The sequence below is a fragment of the Tenrec ecaudatus genome, chromosome 3 (assembly GCF_050624435.1).
Source record: "Tenrec ecaudatus isolate mTenEca1 chromosome 3, mTenEca1.hap1, whole genome shotgun sequence".
Classification (NCBI taxonomy): Eukaryota; Metazoa; Chordata; class Mammalia; order Afrosoricida; family Tenrecidae; genus Tenrec; species Tenrec ecaudatus.
The window spans coordinates 118,731,295-118,749,190 of record NC_134532.1 but is presented as its reverse complement, the minus strand read 5'-3'; the positions used below and the strand labels follow the sequence as shown (position 1 = coordinate 118,749,190).

At 43.7% G+C, this 17,896-nt stretch overlaps 1 protein-coding gene across 1 annotated transcript in view; it reads right to left on the bottom strand.

Moving 5' to 3' along the window:
* Window positions 1-17,896, bottom strand: part of MANBA (mannosidase beta) — a 150,840-nt gene that overhangs the window by 120,641 nt on the left and 12,303 nt on the right. Inside the window, exons 2-3 of the mRNA XM_075543981.1 lie at window positions 8,703-8,797; window positions 5,379-5,484 (exon numbers count right to left, since the gene is read on the bottom strand). Coding sequence (XP_075400096.1) covers window positions 5,379-5,484; window positions 8,703-8,797 — 201 coding nt within the window. The remainder of the gene's footprint in view (window positions 1-5,378; window positions 5,485-8,702; window positions 8,798-17,896) is intronic.

Here is a 17,896-nt window from a genome sequence, read left to right as displayed (position 1 = left end):
ATTCTGGCGTGGAGGAGGGAACCAGTGGAGAGGTCTGGGAGGCTGGCCCCAGTACCAAAAATTAAGTGGATTCCTGCCCCTCCCCCCAGAAGAATTTGTTTCAAAGGACGACAATGATTCTGCACCTCCAGGAGAGGGACATATCTGATTGGAGCACACGGGAGCAGATGAAGGGGGAGGAGGAGAGAGTGGAGCACAGCCAGGCCCACCAGGCCGTGAGGATATTGTTCCTGATTAGAGCAGCCAGTCCAGAGAGAGAATAACATGGCTCCCCCCCCTATGAGACATGACGCCCCTCACTGACCCATGGCCCTGCAGGGGACAGCACCAGAGACACAGTGTGGGAATTGCGCCTGACCTGATCCCACCACACTGAGGGAAAGCACTGGGGGAGTGCAGCGGAACAGCAAGGGAATGGAGTGGCAAGATCCCCAGGGAATGCTGAAAGTGGACTTTGGGGCCAGGGCATGATGCCCCAACAGACTGGACTGGAAAATGCTCCTAAAGGCCAACAAACGATCCTTGAACTAACTACAAGCTTTTCTTTCTTGTTGTGTTTTATTTAGTTCTTTGTCAGTGGTTTGTTGTTGTTGTTTTGTTGTATACTGTTGCTTGGTATTGCTCTGTCTTGTTTTTGTGCATGTTAGTATCTCCACAGGTCTGTCTAAATAAGATAGGCTGGATGAACTATCTATCTGGAGGAAAAACAATGGGACCAACAGTTCTTGGGGGACATGAGATAAGGGGGACTTGGGGGGTAAGGGAGTGGTGTTAACAAACCCAGGGACAAGGCAACAATAAGTGATCCAAATTGGTGGTGAGGTGGGTGTGGCAGGCCTAGTAGGGAATGATCAAGGGTAAGGTAATGAAGAGGTATAGCTGAAACCCAGGTGGGGACGGAGCATGATAGTGGGACAGGAGGAAAGTCAAGGGAAAGAGAGGAAAGAGCTAAGAGGCAAAGGGCATTTATAGAGGTCTAAACAAAGACATGTACATATGCAAATATATATGAGGATGGGGAAATATATCTATGTGCCTATATTTATAGGTTTAGTATTAAGGTGGTGGAAGGACATTGGGCCTCTACTCAAGTACTCCCTCAATGCATGAATACTTTCTTCTATTAAATTTGCATTCTATGATGCTCACCCTCCGGACACAACCGCTGAAGACAAAGTGGGTAAACAAACAAATGTGGTGAAGAAAGCTGATGGTGCCTGGCTAGCAAAAGATATAGTGCTGGGTTCTTAAAGGCTTGAAAATAAACAAGCGGTCATCTAACTCAGAAGCAACAAAGCCCACATGGAAGAACACACCGCCGTGTGTGATCACATGGTTCCGAAGGGATCAGTTATCAGGCATCAAAGAACAAAAAATCATATCATTGGGTGCACACCTCCAGGATACGATCGCTGAGGACAAACGGGTGCATAAGCAAATGTGGCGAAGAAAGCTGATGGTGCCGGCTATCAAAAGAGATAGTGTCTGGGGTCTTAAAGGCTTGAAGGTAAACAAGCGGCCATCTAGCTCAGAAGCAACAAAGCCCACATAGAAGAAGCACACCAGCCTGTGTAATCACGAGGTGTTGAAGGGATCAGATGTAAGACATCATCATCAGAAAAAAAAAATCTTACCATAGTGAATGAAGGGGGAAGTGCAGAGTAGAGACCCAAAGCCCATTTGTTGGCCACTGGAGATCCCCTTGCAGAGGAGTCTAGGGGAGGAGATGAGTCAGTCAGGGTGCAATGTAGCACTGATGAAGAATACAGCTTTCCTCCAGTTCCTAAATGCTTCCTCCCCGCCAACTATCATGATCCAAATTCTACCTTGCAAGTCTGGATAGAGCAGAGGATGTACACTGGGGAAGATAGGAGCTGGAGGCACAGGGAATCTAGGGTGGTTGATACCTTCAGGACCAGAGGCGTGAGGGGTGATACTGGGAGGGTAGAGGAAGTGTGGGTTGGAAAGAGGGAACCGATTACAATGATCTACATGTGGCCTCCTCCCTGGGGGATGGACAACAGAGAGGTGGGTGGGAGGAGATGTCGGACGGGGCAGGATGTGACAAAATAATAATTTGTGGATTGTCGAGGGCTCATGGGGGAGGAGAGCCGGGGAGGGAGGGGAAAGAAAGGAGGACCTGATGTAGAGGGCTTAGGTGGAGAGCAAGGGCTTTGACAGTGATGAGGGAAGGGAATGTGCAGATGTGCTTTGCATGGTTGATGCATGTGTGGATTGTGATGAGAGTTGTATGAGGCCCTAATAAAATGTTTTAAAATAATAATAATAATATAGTTCATGTTCTTGAGCTGTCCTTTGATGTTTTCTGTTCAGTTGCTTATTTGATTACTATTTGCTTATTTATTCCATTTTCTTCAGTTACTCTATATTCAAGGGCAAGTTTCAGTGTCTCTTCTGACATCCACTTTGATCATTTCATGATGTCATCCACAACTTGTAAGGTCTTCTGTCATAGGTGTTTAATAAGTCAAATCTGTTCTCCAAATGGTCTCAAACTTCAAGTGGGATATACTCAAGGTCATATTTTGGCTCTCATGGACTTTTATCTTTCTTCAACTTCAACTTGAACTTATATATGAGCAACTGTGGGACTGCTCCACAGTTAACCCCTGCCTCATTTTGGCTGCTGATGTTGAACTTCTCCATCATCTCTTCCCATACATGTAGTCAATTTGATTTCTGTATATTCTATTTTCTGAGGGCCATGTTGCCTTTTAGGTTGTTGAAAAAAGGTATTTGCAATAAAGGAGTAATTGTTATTGAAAAACTCTGTCATATGATCTCCAGCTTCATTTCTGTTACCATATCCACATCTTCCCATTACTGTCCTTTCTTCTTTTTTTTCCAACTTTTGCATTCCAATTACCAATAATTATCTATGCAGCTGGAATGCAAGTTTGATCAATTTCAGTCTGAAGATGTTGGTAGAATTCTTCAATTTTTACATCACTAGCTTTAATGGTTGGTTCATAAATTTGAATATTAATTGTATTAACTGGATTTCTTTGTAAGCATATAGTATTATTCTATTACAGACAGCATTTTACCCCAAGCTAGATCTTGAAATGTTCTCTTTGATGATGAGTACAGTGCCATTCCTCTTGCATCTGTTCTTACCAGCGGGTTAGTCTGGGTCCATTAGAGAACAAATCCACAGAAACTCATATGTATAAGAGAGTTTTATATAAAGGGTAAGTGTACACTAAGAAAACATCCCAACCCAGTGCTGCTCAAACCCATAAGTCCAACATTAGCCTGTGGGGGAGGTCAGACGCTTACAGGCATCCTCCCTGAGGGCAGTTAGTCAACAGACTACAGGGTAGGCCTCACTCCCTTCTGCTGGGGACAATAAACTATTTCTCCCTGAGGCCTGAGACCAAGCTTTCACACCCTACCAATAATGGTCTCTATCAGTTGAGCCAGGGAACAGGCCAAACCGGCTCTGTGACATCCAAAGTTAAGTTGCCATCCTAAATCTAGGATCCGCCCATCTTGTCACATGTGTACCTCAATCCCTCCTCTTCCTATTATGTGGATACCTCTAGATCACCCCCTCCCATTACTGTATTACCTATAGCAGAATCCCTTCCTGTGACGTATGTCTTCATCTGTAATTAGGGGGCTTGCAGGTCCCCAGAGAATATAAAAACCTGGGCTAGCATTAAATATCACTCTCTCCCTCCACGTAGACCACCAAGTGGGGCTGAGGTGAGCATGCTACCATGAATTGTGTCTGACTCCATTTATTTCAATATTTCTCTTCTATCTCTTATGCTCTCTATACCTTTACTATGATCTTACTTATTATCACTGTACAATTGCGCCTACCAAACCTGTAATGATGTGTTAGGGGCTGGCCTCCCCTGACATTAGCCCATATGTGTGACACCAATCTACAGAGTCCTCCATCTCACAAAGCACACTCAATAATGCTGACTGCAGGAGGAAAGCCAAATCAGTGAGCCTGTAAGCATCTCAGCACTGGCAGCGGTCTCCACACGGCTGCTCCAGCACCCAGGGCTGGGGTAGATCCATGCTGCTTCTCCCCAGGGATGTCTTGCAGGAAGTGAGCCTTGCCAGTCGAAGCAGGGAACTGGCTAAGGCACCTGCACCCTGGTCTGACTATCACAAAGCCAGAGATCTAAAAACTAGAAAGGTGAAGCTCATGGAGGCATTTATTCCTCCTCCCGTCAGTTAACCCCACATGTGTTTATAGGCACAATAAACCTTAACTATTTCAACCAGTATTGTTGCCCTTATGGCTGCCTGATTCAAAATGGCCAATGCCAATCTATTCAGCTCACTAGTCTTCAGGATTATGGATCTTTATGGATTCCATTTTATTTTTTTGCCAACTTCTAGTTTTCCTAGATTCATGTTTTGTACATTCCACCTTCCAATTATTAGTGGATGTTGGCAACTGTTTCATCTCATGTTGAGTGGTCCCCACCAGCCAATGAAGGTCCCTAACGTTTTACTCCATCCATATCATATGGGTTAGCTCTGCTTTGAGAAGCAAGTTCTTCCTGTTTGGGGTGTCTTCTGATCAAAAGGGCCCATCTCCCGGTACTGTATCTGAAAACATTTTGTTGCTATTCGTGAGGTTGTTGCTATTCGTGAGGTTGTCAGTGGCTAACCCCTCAAAAGAGGACTGCCTTCACAGTCTGTCCTTAGTCTGGAGCTTCACTGACACCGTTCAGCTCGGTGACCCAGCTGGTATTTGAAATAGTGGAGACATAGCTTCCAGCACCACAGCGACGTGCAAGCCATCACTGTATGACAAACCGATGGATAAGTGGTAGATTAAGATAATAAGAAGTATTAAATTAATCAAAGCTATAAAACAAAATCAGTGCCTTTTCTAAATATTTTCTTCGTGCTTTTTTAAAATGTTGTAAAAAAATAAAATAAAAATGTTATAAACTATTACATAGCACAAAACTCTGAATAAATATTCAATAACAGTACTACAATGGACGCTTTAAAAATGTTACAGGGATTCAAGGCGTACTCTGAACAACAGGAAAAGGAGCAGCATTTGTTGAACACTTTCTATTTGTCAAGCACAGTGCCAACAATTTCATACGAGCCATTAACTTTTCACAATAACCCCATAGGGTACAGAGTATACTTCTTAAGAGTTTACATTCTTAAGAAGCACCTCTCAATACAAATCTTCTTATCATTTATAAGTATGGCAACTGAGGCCCAGAGCAATAAAGTAACTTAACCAGTGCTCGGAAAAGCTTGAATTTGTCTACATGACCAATTAAGCTCTTACCCTTCTCTGCTCACAGTAACAAGTAATGCAAACACGCGTTAAGTGGCCTTTTCATTAAATGCCATTAGATACTCACATAACTATGGAACATGTTGTCCGTTTTCCCAATCGTAACATTATTGAGCAGAATTTCTGCCACTGTATCAATGCTCTCGAAAATCAGAGTTACTTTTTGCCACTGGCTAAAAAATAAGAAAGATTATTAAAACAAGATGTATATGCCACTCCCCTAAATAACTTTTATTTTATTAGGTAAGAACTAAGGGAATCAATATTTCCCAGAAAATATTCAATCGTATAAAGTGCTTCCCAGTACAATTTTCAGAAGACCTGGTTTAATCCCCTTTGTCATGCTTTTCCAGTGACCCAGCTTGTCTCTTCACAAGAATCAAACTACGTCAAGTCAGGAGTTCCAAATTCCCAAGGGCACCGACTTCTCTCTGGTGACTTCACAAAGTGTTTATGAGAATCAGTTAAAGACGAGATGTAAACCATTTCCACAAAGTAGTACATTTAGTGACACGTATGAGAACACATTAACCAACAACAAGTGCTTATGAGCTAATATTATATGTCCTGTACTCTGCGAAGCTTTCAAGGAACTAAAGTAGTTTATTTAGTACTTAAAGAGTCTACTGGGTAAATCTATCTGTAAGTGCTGTCAGATCAGCGTTTCTATCATTAAGGCAGACTTCCAGAAAGAAACAGTAACTTAAAGATGGGTCAGCTAAATAAAACAGGGAAAGTCTATACTATTGAGTATTCATTTTTTTAAAGTGAAGTAATTAAAGGAGCAGGTCAGAAAGGATAGCATATCGTCTGATTTTGTTTATAAGAAAACTGCAGAAGCAAATCCATCGTGATGGAAGGTCGATTCGAGGCTGGATGTGAGTGTGGAGGACTGGAGTGCGTGTTGGGGCATGGGAAGAATGGGGAGTGATACTAATACATAGAGTTTTCTTGTTGAAATGATGAAAACTGATGTTCTAAAGCTGTAGGATGGTTGTACATCCTGTGAATGTACTAACGAATACACTAAAAACCCCTGGAGTGTACACTTTAAATGGGTCAATTGTATGGTATGTACATTGTATCTCAAAGAAGAGGCTAATTTTTTTAAAATGAGTATAAATGCCTAGGTAGAGGACAGACGCCCATGAAAAAGCAAACCAAGGCAAAGAAATGCTAAAGTTTCTATATGAATATATAGGAAAACAAAAAGACAATGCAAGAAATTGACTCAGGCAGCATTGGCCTGATTCCAAGCATCACTAATAAAAGTATAGGAGAACGTGGAAATATTAGAAAGGTATACCAAGAGGCAAAAATCAACGTTACTCAGAAACAGACTGAATTCAAAGAGATGAATGAAAGATATAAGTAAAAAACACTTTAAGCAGCAGAGACTCAAAACATGGCGTTACATTAAGAGAAACTACTAAATTGTTAGAAACTGAAATTAGCTCAAAGAAGGAATCGCATTTGGTTCAATGTTGGGTATGTTGAGTCCCAGGTGAGATAAGACCCCTCATTCACAATTCACTGTCATTGAGCCCATCCTGAGTCAGAGAGAGAGTAGTACTGTCCCTGTGTATTTCTGAGAAGTTACCTCTTCACGGGAGCAGAAAGTCTCATCTCTCTCCCACAGTGGCGGGTGGTCTCAAACTGCTGACCTACAGTTAGAAGTCTACCACTGAAGCACTACACCCCCAGGGCTTCTCCAGAACCGCTAAGGTTGTTGTTGGGTGTCCTGGGGTCAGTTCAGACTCATGGTGACCCTACCTATGCACAACAGAAGGAAACACTGCCCAGTCCTGGGTCACCCTCATATCGTTCTTCTCTGCCTGCCCATTGTTGCAGCCACTGTGTCAATCCATCTTGTCAGGGGCCTTCTGCCAATAGAGACTGAAAACATTATCTAGAAATCAGAACCCAAAGCACAGTGACTCCATGGTATCCATGGTATCAATATTCTGACTTTATTTTCCTTTTAAGAGATTAGCAAATAATTACCAATAAAAACGATAATATAAAAGGCACAACGGTTTATTTGTTTTCGTTTTTTAATTTAGCAATAATGATGGGATACACATTGAGCTGCTGACTTCAAGAGTAGCGGTTCAAACCCATCAAGTGCTCTGGGGGAGAAATTTGAGGCTGACTGCTCCCATAAAGATTTATACCCTCATAAACCTTACATAGATTTTGATGAATTGGAATAAACTTTAATGGTGATGGGTTTGGTGGTATATGTAAGTGGGTGACATGCTTTCCAAATAGAAAAACCTTCTTATAGCACTATTAACCATAACTCAAAACAATATCCCTCATTTTTATCATGGCTTCATAAGTAAGGTCAAAGCCATAGTCTCAAGGGCAGAATAGCACCACGCAGAACAAACAACACTTCTCTGATTCCACTCAACAATATCATAAATCTGTCTTGGAAGAAATACAGCTGAATGCCCCTTAGAAGTGGGGATGGCAAGATTTTGTCTCCCTATTTTGCACATATCAGGAGGGGCAAGTTTCTTGAGACAAGGACAAAGAAAGCCACTTGACCGGTCTAACTGATGAGTCACCCTATACCAGAATCGGAGATGCAGGAGGTCATGAGCCTGAGCACGTAGGACCCTGCCAAATAAGGACATAGTGGAGTCCCAGCCAGCCAGAGACAACCGCCTTTTTAAAGAAAAACCCCAGTCCCAAGCTCAAGGGCGCCTGCCCTCTCAGCAGAAGGGCCTGCCAGGTGCAGGTTGCATCTCAGCACGACGAGCCTTTGGTAGTGTCTCCCGTCTGTACTGCTCAATAAACCTCCTGCGCAGCCTCTTCCTACCTGTGTGACTGGTCTCTGCATTGCCGCCAGGCCACCGAGGCAGGATCCGCCCCGCTGAGGGGGTCACTGCGCCCTAACACTTGGCTAAAGACATCGTACTTGGTCATGGGGAGGGTTGGTGGAAAAGAAGACCCTCAACGTGATGGATTGGCACAGTGGCTACAACCCGGGGCTCCACCGTATCAATTGTGAGGATGGCGCGGGAGCAGGCAGGGTTTCTTTGCGTCCCACACAGGGTCACTGTGAGTTGGAACCAAGCCGAGGGCACCTGACATGACATCAACGACAACATCGTGGATGGATTCCAGGGAAGCAGACACGGAGAAAGGGAGCCAAAAGAAAGTGACCTGGGGGAGGTGGGCTCCAGGAACATTACCGGAAAATAATTAAGAAACAACCTCATGGCCGGGAGCGTCCTCACACACAGACCAAAACACAGATTTCTCTAAACTTTTATAGCACAAGGCATTATTGAATATCATTTAACTTCTAAACCAAAGATCACTGCTCAGACAGAAAAAGAAGAGCAAATAAATAAGGCAATAAACACATACAAACACTTACCTAATGTCAAAGGGAATTTTAAATTCCTTTATGTAGATCCAGTTTTCCCAAGAAATCCATCTGTATTTCTGGTCATTGAATCTGTAGTAAGGGTCCTGTGGATAAAAGTTGAATTTTATGTAGATGGTTAAATGTGTGAACATACATTAACGTGAAATCAATTATGAGCATTACTTTGTACCGACAAATCAATTATTATCATTATTTGGCACCAAAAACTAATGTTCTCTTGGCCTAGGAATACCATGGGGGCAGAGCATTAACACCAAAATAAGCATGGAAAAGTTCCAGCAAATACATGAAGTGAAAGAGTTCTCATATGTAAACCACAGGGTTTCGTTATCGAAGAACATGTGTGCAGATTGGCTTCCCTTGTTAAAACCAAGTCCAGTATCTCCAATTTATTTTTCAGAGTTTGAGAGAATTTCTAGCTGTGTGGCTCTTAACACTTTGTTACAGAGAACACTATCCTAACAGAAGACCATTACCCAAGCAGGCCTCCTGACGTAATCTTCTCATTCTGAAAAAAAAAAACCCAAAAAAACAAAAAGCCTAGGGCATTGCATCCAATCTAGCTCATAGAGATCCCACAGGACAGGGGACAACTGCTCCCTGGGTTTCCAAGGCTGAACATCTGTAGGCATCATCTTTCTCCCATAGGGTGGCTGATGGGTTCGAACTACTGACTTTGTGGTTAGCAGCCGAACACATACTCCATTATGCCACCAGAAACCCCAATTGCCTGACTTCAAGTAGATTCCAACTGTAAATCTTTATAGGAGCAGACAGTCTCACTTTCTCCCCTCAAACACCTGGTGGATTTGAACCAGTAACCTTGGGGATAGCAGTCCAATGGTTGCTGGGAACAAGGGTCCAGGTTTGCCTGTCACTGTTTCAGCCAAAGAAAGAGACCAGGTTGATTCAAGAAACTCACATTTTATTTCTGCTCGTGTGAGTCAGAGGGAAACAGTGGGGTTTGCTATCTCCAAACTGCTTCAAAAATCCAGTGAAAATCAAGTAGATGATATGCCTCAAGCCATGTGACAAAAGCCAGCCATGACAATGATCACAGGAAGGGAACAATTGGTTGCTGCATTGGTCCACGGGTTACCAGGCCACCCTCCCAGGAGGATGCCTCACAAGCCATCTGAAAAGGGAATGGCCTGTCTTAGCTACTTATTATAATAGCCTTGCTTAACGCCTTCCTGAGATAGACCTTCCCTGCTGATTAAGTTGAAAAGACATTTTTAGGGCTGGTTGTTTTGTGATTGTCAACAAACTAAATCTTAATGCGTATAATATTTTTCTAGTGTTTTGGCTAGTCACAGGCTACCACACCCTCTATCACGATGCCTCACCCACAGCAATACCAATACCAAGTCAAAATTGCCCAGAAATCAAAATTGTACATTTGGTGTCCATTCAGAAACGTCCCCAACAGATACAAAAACTACAATAAGGAAATGGTGCTTTGGGGGGGCTCTGAAATGGGAAGCAGAGAAAGGCAATGGAGACCTGCAAACAGAAAAGTATCAACACATCAGCTAGTTGCTCATACATACGAAAATTGCTTTGCCTGGCATCCTTGGCCCTTTGCGGTCGGGCAGGCCCTTGACAGTGGAAATTAGATTAGTGGCCCCAGAAATAGAACCTGCTTCCCTAACCAACACAGACACTGCTTATATAAACAGGGCCCCACATTTCTGCTAACATCAACAAGGCAGACATCCTCAGGGGTCCATTTGGAATGTATCAGCCTCTGCCCCACCCCTACATGGTGGGTTACTGGCTTACAGTGAATTGCTACAGTCGGTCTGTGCAGTACAACTGGTTATCATAGTGAACACGCGACCTGCCTCTCTGTGCACACCCTACCTCGGGCCTCGGACACAAGACAAGCACATAGTCTATATTGTCCTCCCATCACTGTCTCTTCTTCCTCTGTTTTCCTGGTAAAGACAGACCAATCACTGTGACGTGAATGATAGATTACAAGCTTTTAAGACCCTACCTGCTATGCCATGAACAAGGAAGTAGAACAGAATCACTGGGCCACCTAGCTGAGCTTTTCCATGAAACTATAACCTAAACCTCCAAAGAACCAAATCACATAAGGTGTTCAGTTATTTATGGGCAGCTTTAGCAGCTACTTTTTAGTTGGGGGTGGGGGGGGTTACAACTATATCTATCACACAACTTTTGCCAATTTATCATTTTTATAGCTATATAATGTACTGACAGCAATTGAAATTGGATTGTAACCCTGTCCTTAATCAGTGAGCTTTTCCCTCATCACCATTAATCCCCATTAAAACACAGCCTGGTACTTGTATAACAAGAGTGTTTTTAATATCTTGTGTAGTTGTGTGCTGTGCTTCACAATCAGGAAATGGGTGAGGTGTGGGGGATGATGGGAGACCAAAAGTAATCTGCAGAGTATCTAGTCAGGCTGAGCCACTGGCAGGTCCGCTCTAGCCACAGGCAAGAATCTCGACGAGCCTTAGCATCCAGCAGAGACCATGGTACTCTTGATCATGCTGTATCCAACTCGATACTTGCCTAGGAGACCACCCTATAGACGCGACCTGATTTTGTTCTGGGTGAAAGTATCTCTTACTTGTTCCATGACAGAAATGTCTTCCCTGGCTTTTTGAATGCCCACACAGAAGTCTCATTGGCTATAACCCGATTGAAAGACTAGACTCAACCCCTATATTATGATTTTATCCTACCACCTTTTCATGGGATTTTGTTTATTATTGTTTTCTGTTGGTTTTCCCAACTGTGAAGCACAGGAAGAGTGGATGCATAGCCATATGACTTATCTGTACCAGTGTACAGGCTCTGGTCCAGCACTAAGGAAGGCAGGACTGGGGACATGATAGTGGGAGGTGAGGAAACCTCAAGGAACCAGAGGAATATTGTGTTTCATCGGTGCTTTACTTCACTCTGGTTGATGCATTCCTTCCTTGTGACCCTTTTGTGAGGGGGTATCCCATTGTCTACAAATGGATTTGGGGTCTCTCCTCCAACTCACCTCTTTCTCAACAATATATTCTTTGTTTGTTTGGCGTCTTCTGATGCCTGTTCCTTGATCCAGTTGGCACCTCATGCTCACACAGTTAAAAGCTCATAGCACAAGGAATCCAGGTCAGATAAACCCCTCAGAAACAGAAATGGGATGGTAGGGGAAAGGTGGAAAGAGGAGGGGAGGAAGGGGAAAGTGATCGCAATGATGGACATATAATCTCTCTCTCTTTCTTTCTCTCTCTCTCTCACACACACACACACCATGAAGAAAACTCCTCTCTAGGACGGAACATTAAAGGGAGCCTGTGGGCAGGCTGAAATGCTTGCTAGGTGACCACCTGGATACACTTGTTGAGTGGAAGTGGGAAAATGCAGCAATGAAAAGACAGGTTGAGTCTAGGCACTGACACTCGTAGGCCTGGTTTAGAGGAACTAGAGGAGAAGATGAGAGCGGGTCGACTGGTCTGAAGTTCATGTCCTAGCACAAGGGGGCTAGACTTGTTGAGAATTTGTGATGGGGCCATTGTCTAAAACAGCTTTTCTCAAGCTGTGGATCGTGACCACTTTGGGGGTCAAATGACCCTTTCACAGGGGTCGTGTAAGACCATCAGAAAACACGTATTTCAGATGGTCTCAGGAACCAAGACGCCATTCCTCTTTCTGTCTCCAGGCAGGTCCGCCCACATGTAGATACGCCCACATACGAGTACCCGGTGTGAAGAATGTTACCCATGCTACACCATACTTTAAGAAAAATTTCATTTACTTGTAATTAGAAATAAATATTTTGCAATATATAATTACATATTGTTTTTGTGGTGAATCACTATGCTTTAATTATGTTCCATTTGTAACAATGAAAATACATCCTGCATATCAGATATTTACATTATGATTCATAGTAGTATCAAAATTACAGTTATGAAGTAGCAACGAAAATAATTTTATTCCTCACAACATGAGGAACTTTATAAAGGGTTGAGGCATTAGGAAGGTTGAGAACCACTGGTCTAAGGGCAAGGTGACCAATGAATTCCCTGGTGAGACTAAGTGAGGCAACCCACATTGAGTTGCTCAGAACCAGACTGGATGAAGATAAGATTTTCAAGCCTGTGAACTGGTGCATATTGCTGCAGACTTTATGGACGGCCTGTCTGATTTTACTTTGCTTGTGGATGTGGAGTTCACAAGATTCCAACTGGAATGAAGATTTTTTACACGAAAGAATTTGATGGTCTCCTCCAGAGCACTGGGTTGATGCAAGTGGGCCGGATAGAAATTGGATACCCAAAATTGGGTGGATAAAGGCATGAAGTGGTTGACTTACAAACTTTCATTAGTGGGGGAATATATTCATAGGATTACAGGATGAAGGTGTAGGTATTAACTGCAATTGTTAGGCATAGGATATTTTTGTTTTCTTCACTTATAGAATGTTATGTTTAAATGAGGGTGGCACATATTGAATTTATGTATTTTAGTTTTATCCTGTTACATACAGATATAATTTTATTGTTTGTTTGAAAATTATATTTGGCTAAAGAGTTATGTGAAAGTGTCAAACTGGCAAGGGGTGGCCTGTGGTAGTTACATAATCTGGTATCAATTTGGGACTTAAGAGGATTAAGAGTGAAGGGGTAGAGTCTAGTCTGGCAATTATAGCCAATGAGACCTCTGTGTGGGTATAGCCTTCTCCTGAGGATTCTGGGAATTCCTGGATTTCCTCCTTGGAGGTGGGAGACACTTTCTCTGTACTAACAAGGCTCACTCCCTGAGAGACACTCTACTGACAAGACACACGGCACTACGCTGCTAGACCCTGTGCCCTGGGAACTGGAGGAGCCATGTGGAGACCCCTGCCAGCGCTGAGATGCTTCTGTCACTACTGGATACCCAAGACTTTGCACCCACTGGCCTGTGATCTTCCTGCATTCGGCATCATTGCATGCGTTTTGTGAGTCTGAAGATGACTTTATAGATTGGTATCGGACATATGGGCTAACATCAGACTTATGACTTGATCTGGAAAGTTTTCTCAATATTCAATTGCTCTTGTATATAAACTTCTTTCTTGTACACATATCAGTGTCCATGAATTTGTTTCTCTTGTCTACCCAGACACACACACACACACACACACACACACACACACACACACTCAGAAGGACGAACAACAGAAACTGTGAGGGAAGAGAGAGAGTGATCGGTGTGAGATATGAAAATAATAATAATTTATCATTTTCCAAGGGGTCATGAGGTGGGTGAGAGGGGGAAGGAGAGAAAAAAAGAGGAGCTGATACCAAGGGCTCAAATAGAAAGTAAACATTTAGAAAAGAATGATGGCAACATATGTACAAATATGCTTGATGTTGTTATAAGAGCTGTAAGAGCCCCCACTAAAATGGTCTTTAAAATGAATAAATATAAAGACATAAACAAATCAATGGGATGTGATACAAACCTAAAAAATGGTGATCATAACTGATACAAGGGGTTATATGGAATGCTGGAGTGGGGGTGGGTGATAGGAAGGGAAAGGGGGTTTGGGGAGTAAATAAAGAAGGCGGGAGGCAGGGAGGGAGCTCTAAAACTGATGGTGATTGCACAACTCAGTTTAAAGGCAGGTGATTTAACCACTGCGGAGGGAATGCTCTAACATGGATGCGGTAGTGATCTGACAATTCTCCTTGACAGGATTAAATGACTGAACTCTTGAATTGGATGATATGTAAACTAAATGCCAAAGAAACGTAGGGGTTAAAAGGCAGGAAATGTTGAGCCCGCCTACTTTGTTCTCTTTTAACATTTAAGAAAACTATTTGGGTCTTCTTGCCATTCCATATAAAGATGAGGATTTCTTTCCCTATTTTTTAAAAGAAAACAGTTGGGATTTTGATTGGGATTGTGTTAAATCTTAATGTTTGGGATAGCATTGGCATCCTAACAATACTACCTCTGCTACTCTACAGGAACCCTGGTGGTGTAAGGATTACGAGTTGGGCTGCAGTCCCACCATCAGCGCTGTGGAAGAAAGACAGGGCTTCCTACTCCCCTGAATATGGTAGTTACATCTCAGCAACCCATAGGGGCGTGACTAGGAGTCAGCATTGACTCGCTAGCAGGAAGTATTTTGTCTACTCGTTTGTTTCGGAATCTATGAATAGGGAACATCCTGCTATTCACATAGATATTCTTTAATCTCTTTAGGTGTAGGACCGCTAGTCACAAGGTTAGTGGTTCAAACCCACTAGCCAGTGTGTGAGAGAAACATGAGGCTACCTGCTCCCATAAAGACCTATAGCAGCTTTGCTCCAAGAGCACACCCCTCAGTGCTCTGTATCTTTCCGCTCTACTTTTATTTCTAGGTTCTACAATGCATTGCAATGTCCACACAGAACTCACAAGCGATGCTAACACTTATGGGGTTTATTACTGAAGTTAATTGGTTACAATTCAGGTGAGAAATGCTTAGGATACAGTTGTTCGTTAAGAAAAATTCTATGGATAAATTTAGCCAGTGATGTGAAGGACTTATATCATGAAAACTCATAGCAACACTATAAAGCGTGTCTGAGTCCTGGCTAGTGATTTATTTAATGTGGTTCTGCTAGCCATAACCCTGTCATTCCCACCATACGACCTTTGGGGTCTAGGTAAGAAAAAAAATGGGAGAAGACAAGATTCCGTTGTGAATGCTTGCTAACAGGGTTTATGTGATATCCTGGGGGTATAAAATGAGGCATCTGTGAAGCAGGAGAGGGGATTTTACTCGCTCCCTACCAGAAAGAGTCACGAATGGAGCGCAGACTCTAGACCAGGAGCCCGAGCAGGGCCTTCACCCCATGAGCAATTAAAGCCGGGAGGTTCCTTGTGCAGTGGGGTGGAGTTCCTCAGGGCAGTTGGCTCACAGGCCCATGGAGCTGGAGCTGAGTGCCTTTGTGGGGAGGCTTCCAGCAGAGCGGCCTGTGTGCCCTTAGGGGCTTTGTCGGCGTCACTGTGAACTGGGTGCTGCCCCAACTACCATTACCGAGCCTTCGGATCAAAGATCCCACATAGGAATTCTGATGAAAAGGGGAGAAATGTAGAACAGCATTTCAAATTTTCCATGGGCTCTATACTTTCTGGAGCCAGGGAGTTTGGATAAACTCTTGAGACATCTTTTGAAACCTTAAACCAAAAATATCCCCTGAAGTCATCTTGAAATCAGATGAAAGTTTCACTTCACTAGGAACATAAAAATCTGCCGTGAGCATGGTGCTCTTTTAATAGCTGTGTGGATCAAATGAACAACACTAATTCAAAGACGAGTTCAGCGCCTTAGGGGGTAGGCGAGGTCAGGGAGGGGGAAGAACTCAGGCAAAGGAGCGTAAGAATGGTCACTCAACTCAAAGAAGATCGCCAATGCCATCAGCCGGTACGTGTAGACAGACATTGTTGAATTCATGTCTGTTTTGCTGTATCTATTCTCAACAACAATTTTTAAAATTTAATTAAGAGGTAAAAAAGTTCATTCTTGGATTCACTTAACATTTCTGAAGTGATTTTTTCATCCAGCTTTACTGAGTACAAAAAAGATCTCTACAGAAATACATACAAATGTAGATATCATCAAACTTTCAGACACGAGGCTTCCTACATGACCCTAGAGTGTGGGCAGCGATCTCCAGCGTGTAAGCCAAAGGCATCTCCGCGCTCGCCTCTGTCCGTGCGGCGAGCTACGAGTGAGCACGCGCTACTGCATCGAGGTTTCTTTAACAGCCACCGCCGTGCCTTCTTCTGTGTCTCTTGCTGCTTTCGCTCCACAAGGGTAGAGGTGGACAGCTTCAAAAGAGACCCCATAGTGAGCAAATGCTAAAATATTTAGCATCTGGTCTTTCACATAAAACACTTGCCCTAGACAACTGGCCTGAGTGCTCACAGCGGTACATCTATCTGAATGCCCGGCACTGAGCCTCCCTTTATAATACTCAGGTTTCTTCCTGCCCCTGCACTGTTCCACCTTTCGCTCCTCGAGAAGCCAGTTGGCATCGCATTGATTGCAAGGCCTGGTTTCAGCGCAGAAGTGCGCCCCATAGGATTTTTGACCATGACTTTTCAGAGTTGATTGCTAAGCCTTTCTTCTCAGCGACCTCTGGGTGGCTTCAAGCTGCCCACATTTCAGTCAGCACCCCAGGGTTCAACATCCAACAAGACCATTCCCAGATAAAGGGCAGGATAGAGCATGGTAAGCCACGCTTTGGAGTTCATTTCTCTTTGTGAATAACACAAAGTAATGGAAACAGTGCAGGCACAGAGGAGATGTTTCCGTCCACCAGAAACAGGGCCAAGGGTTTTCCTTATGTACCACGAGCAGGGACTGCAACTCCAGGGGAAGAAATAGGAGCACATCCTTTGTATCCGAGGGTCCCTCTGCTGGGAACCTCCTTGACCCAGGAGACAGAGAAAGAGGGAAGGTGTTATGCCACCAGAAATGGTGAGAGACGGCAAGAAGCAGCAGCACATGAATGGCAGCAGAAGAATCTGGAGACTGGCAGGAGAGGGGACAATGGACTTCCAAATCCATGAAGCAAGAAAGCTGAGCACCTTTCCACAGGAGTCTTGCTGGCTGAGCAAGAAGGCAACTCTAGGAACTTATCAGCTGAGTTAAAGAGGCTCATGCCTAGGACCAGAGAGGAGCGCCTGCCAGGCACTGCTGAGAGAGACTGTCATGACTGAAGAACTATACGCTGTCATTCTCTTGCTGAATTGTAACCTAATAAAGCGCATAATCTTCACTGTCATCTGTGAGTTCTATATAGCCATTACAATAGGTTATCAAGCCCAGCAGAACGTTATAGATGGGAACGTTGAATAGTAGCGACATGACTGAGCCCTGCCTCACTGGAATCAGACCTGGGCTGTTTGTGCTCATGTTTCCCGCTGCCCTCTGTGACTCAGAGATGGCCAGATGACACTACGGCCACGCCAGTTTGCCGGGTGGTGTCAGAAGTAGGATTTATTGCCATTGTAACCTTCTACTTCCCGAATAGGCCCCAGATTGAGAAGAAAAAAAGAGGAAGAAGAAAGGAGAGACCAACTTGGGCTCGGTTCCACAGAGGTATAAACTAGATGCCCAAGGCAGACTGTCAAGCCCGTTTGGGAGCTGCCCAAGGTACACAGCTGTG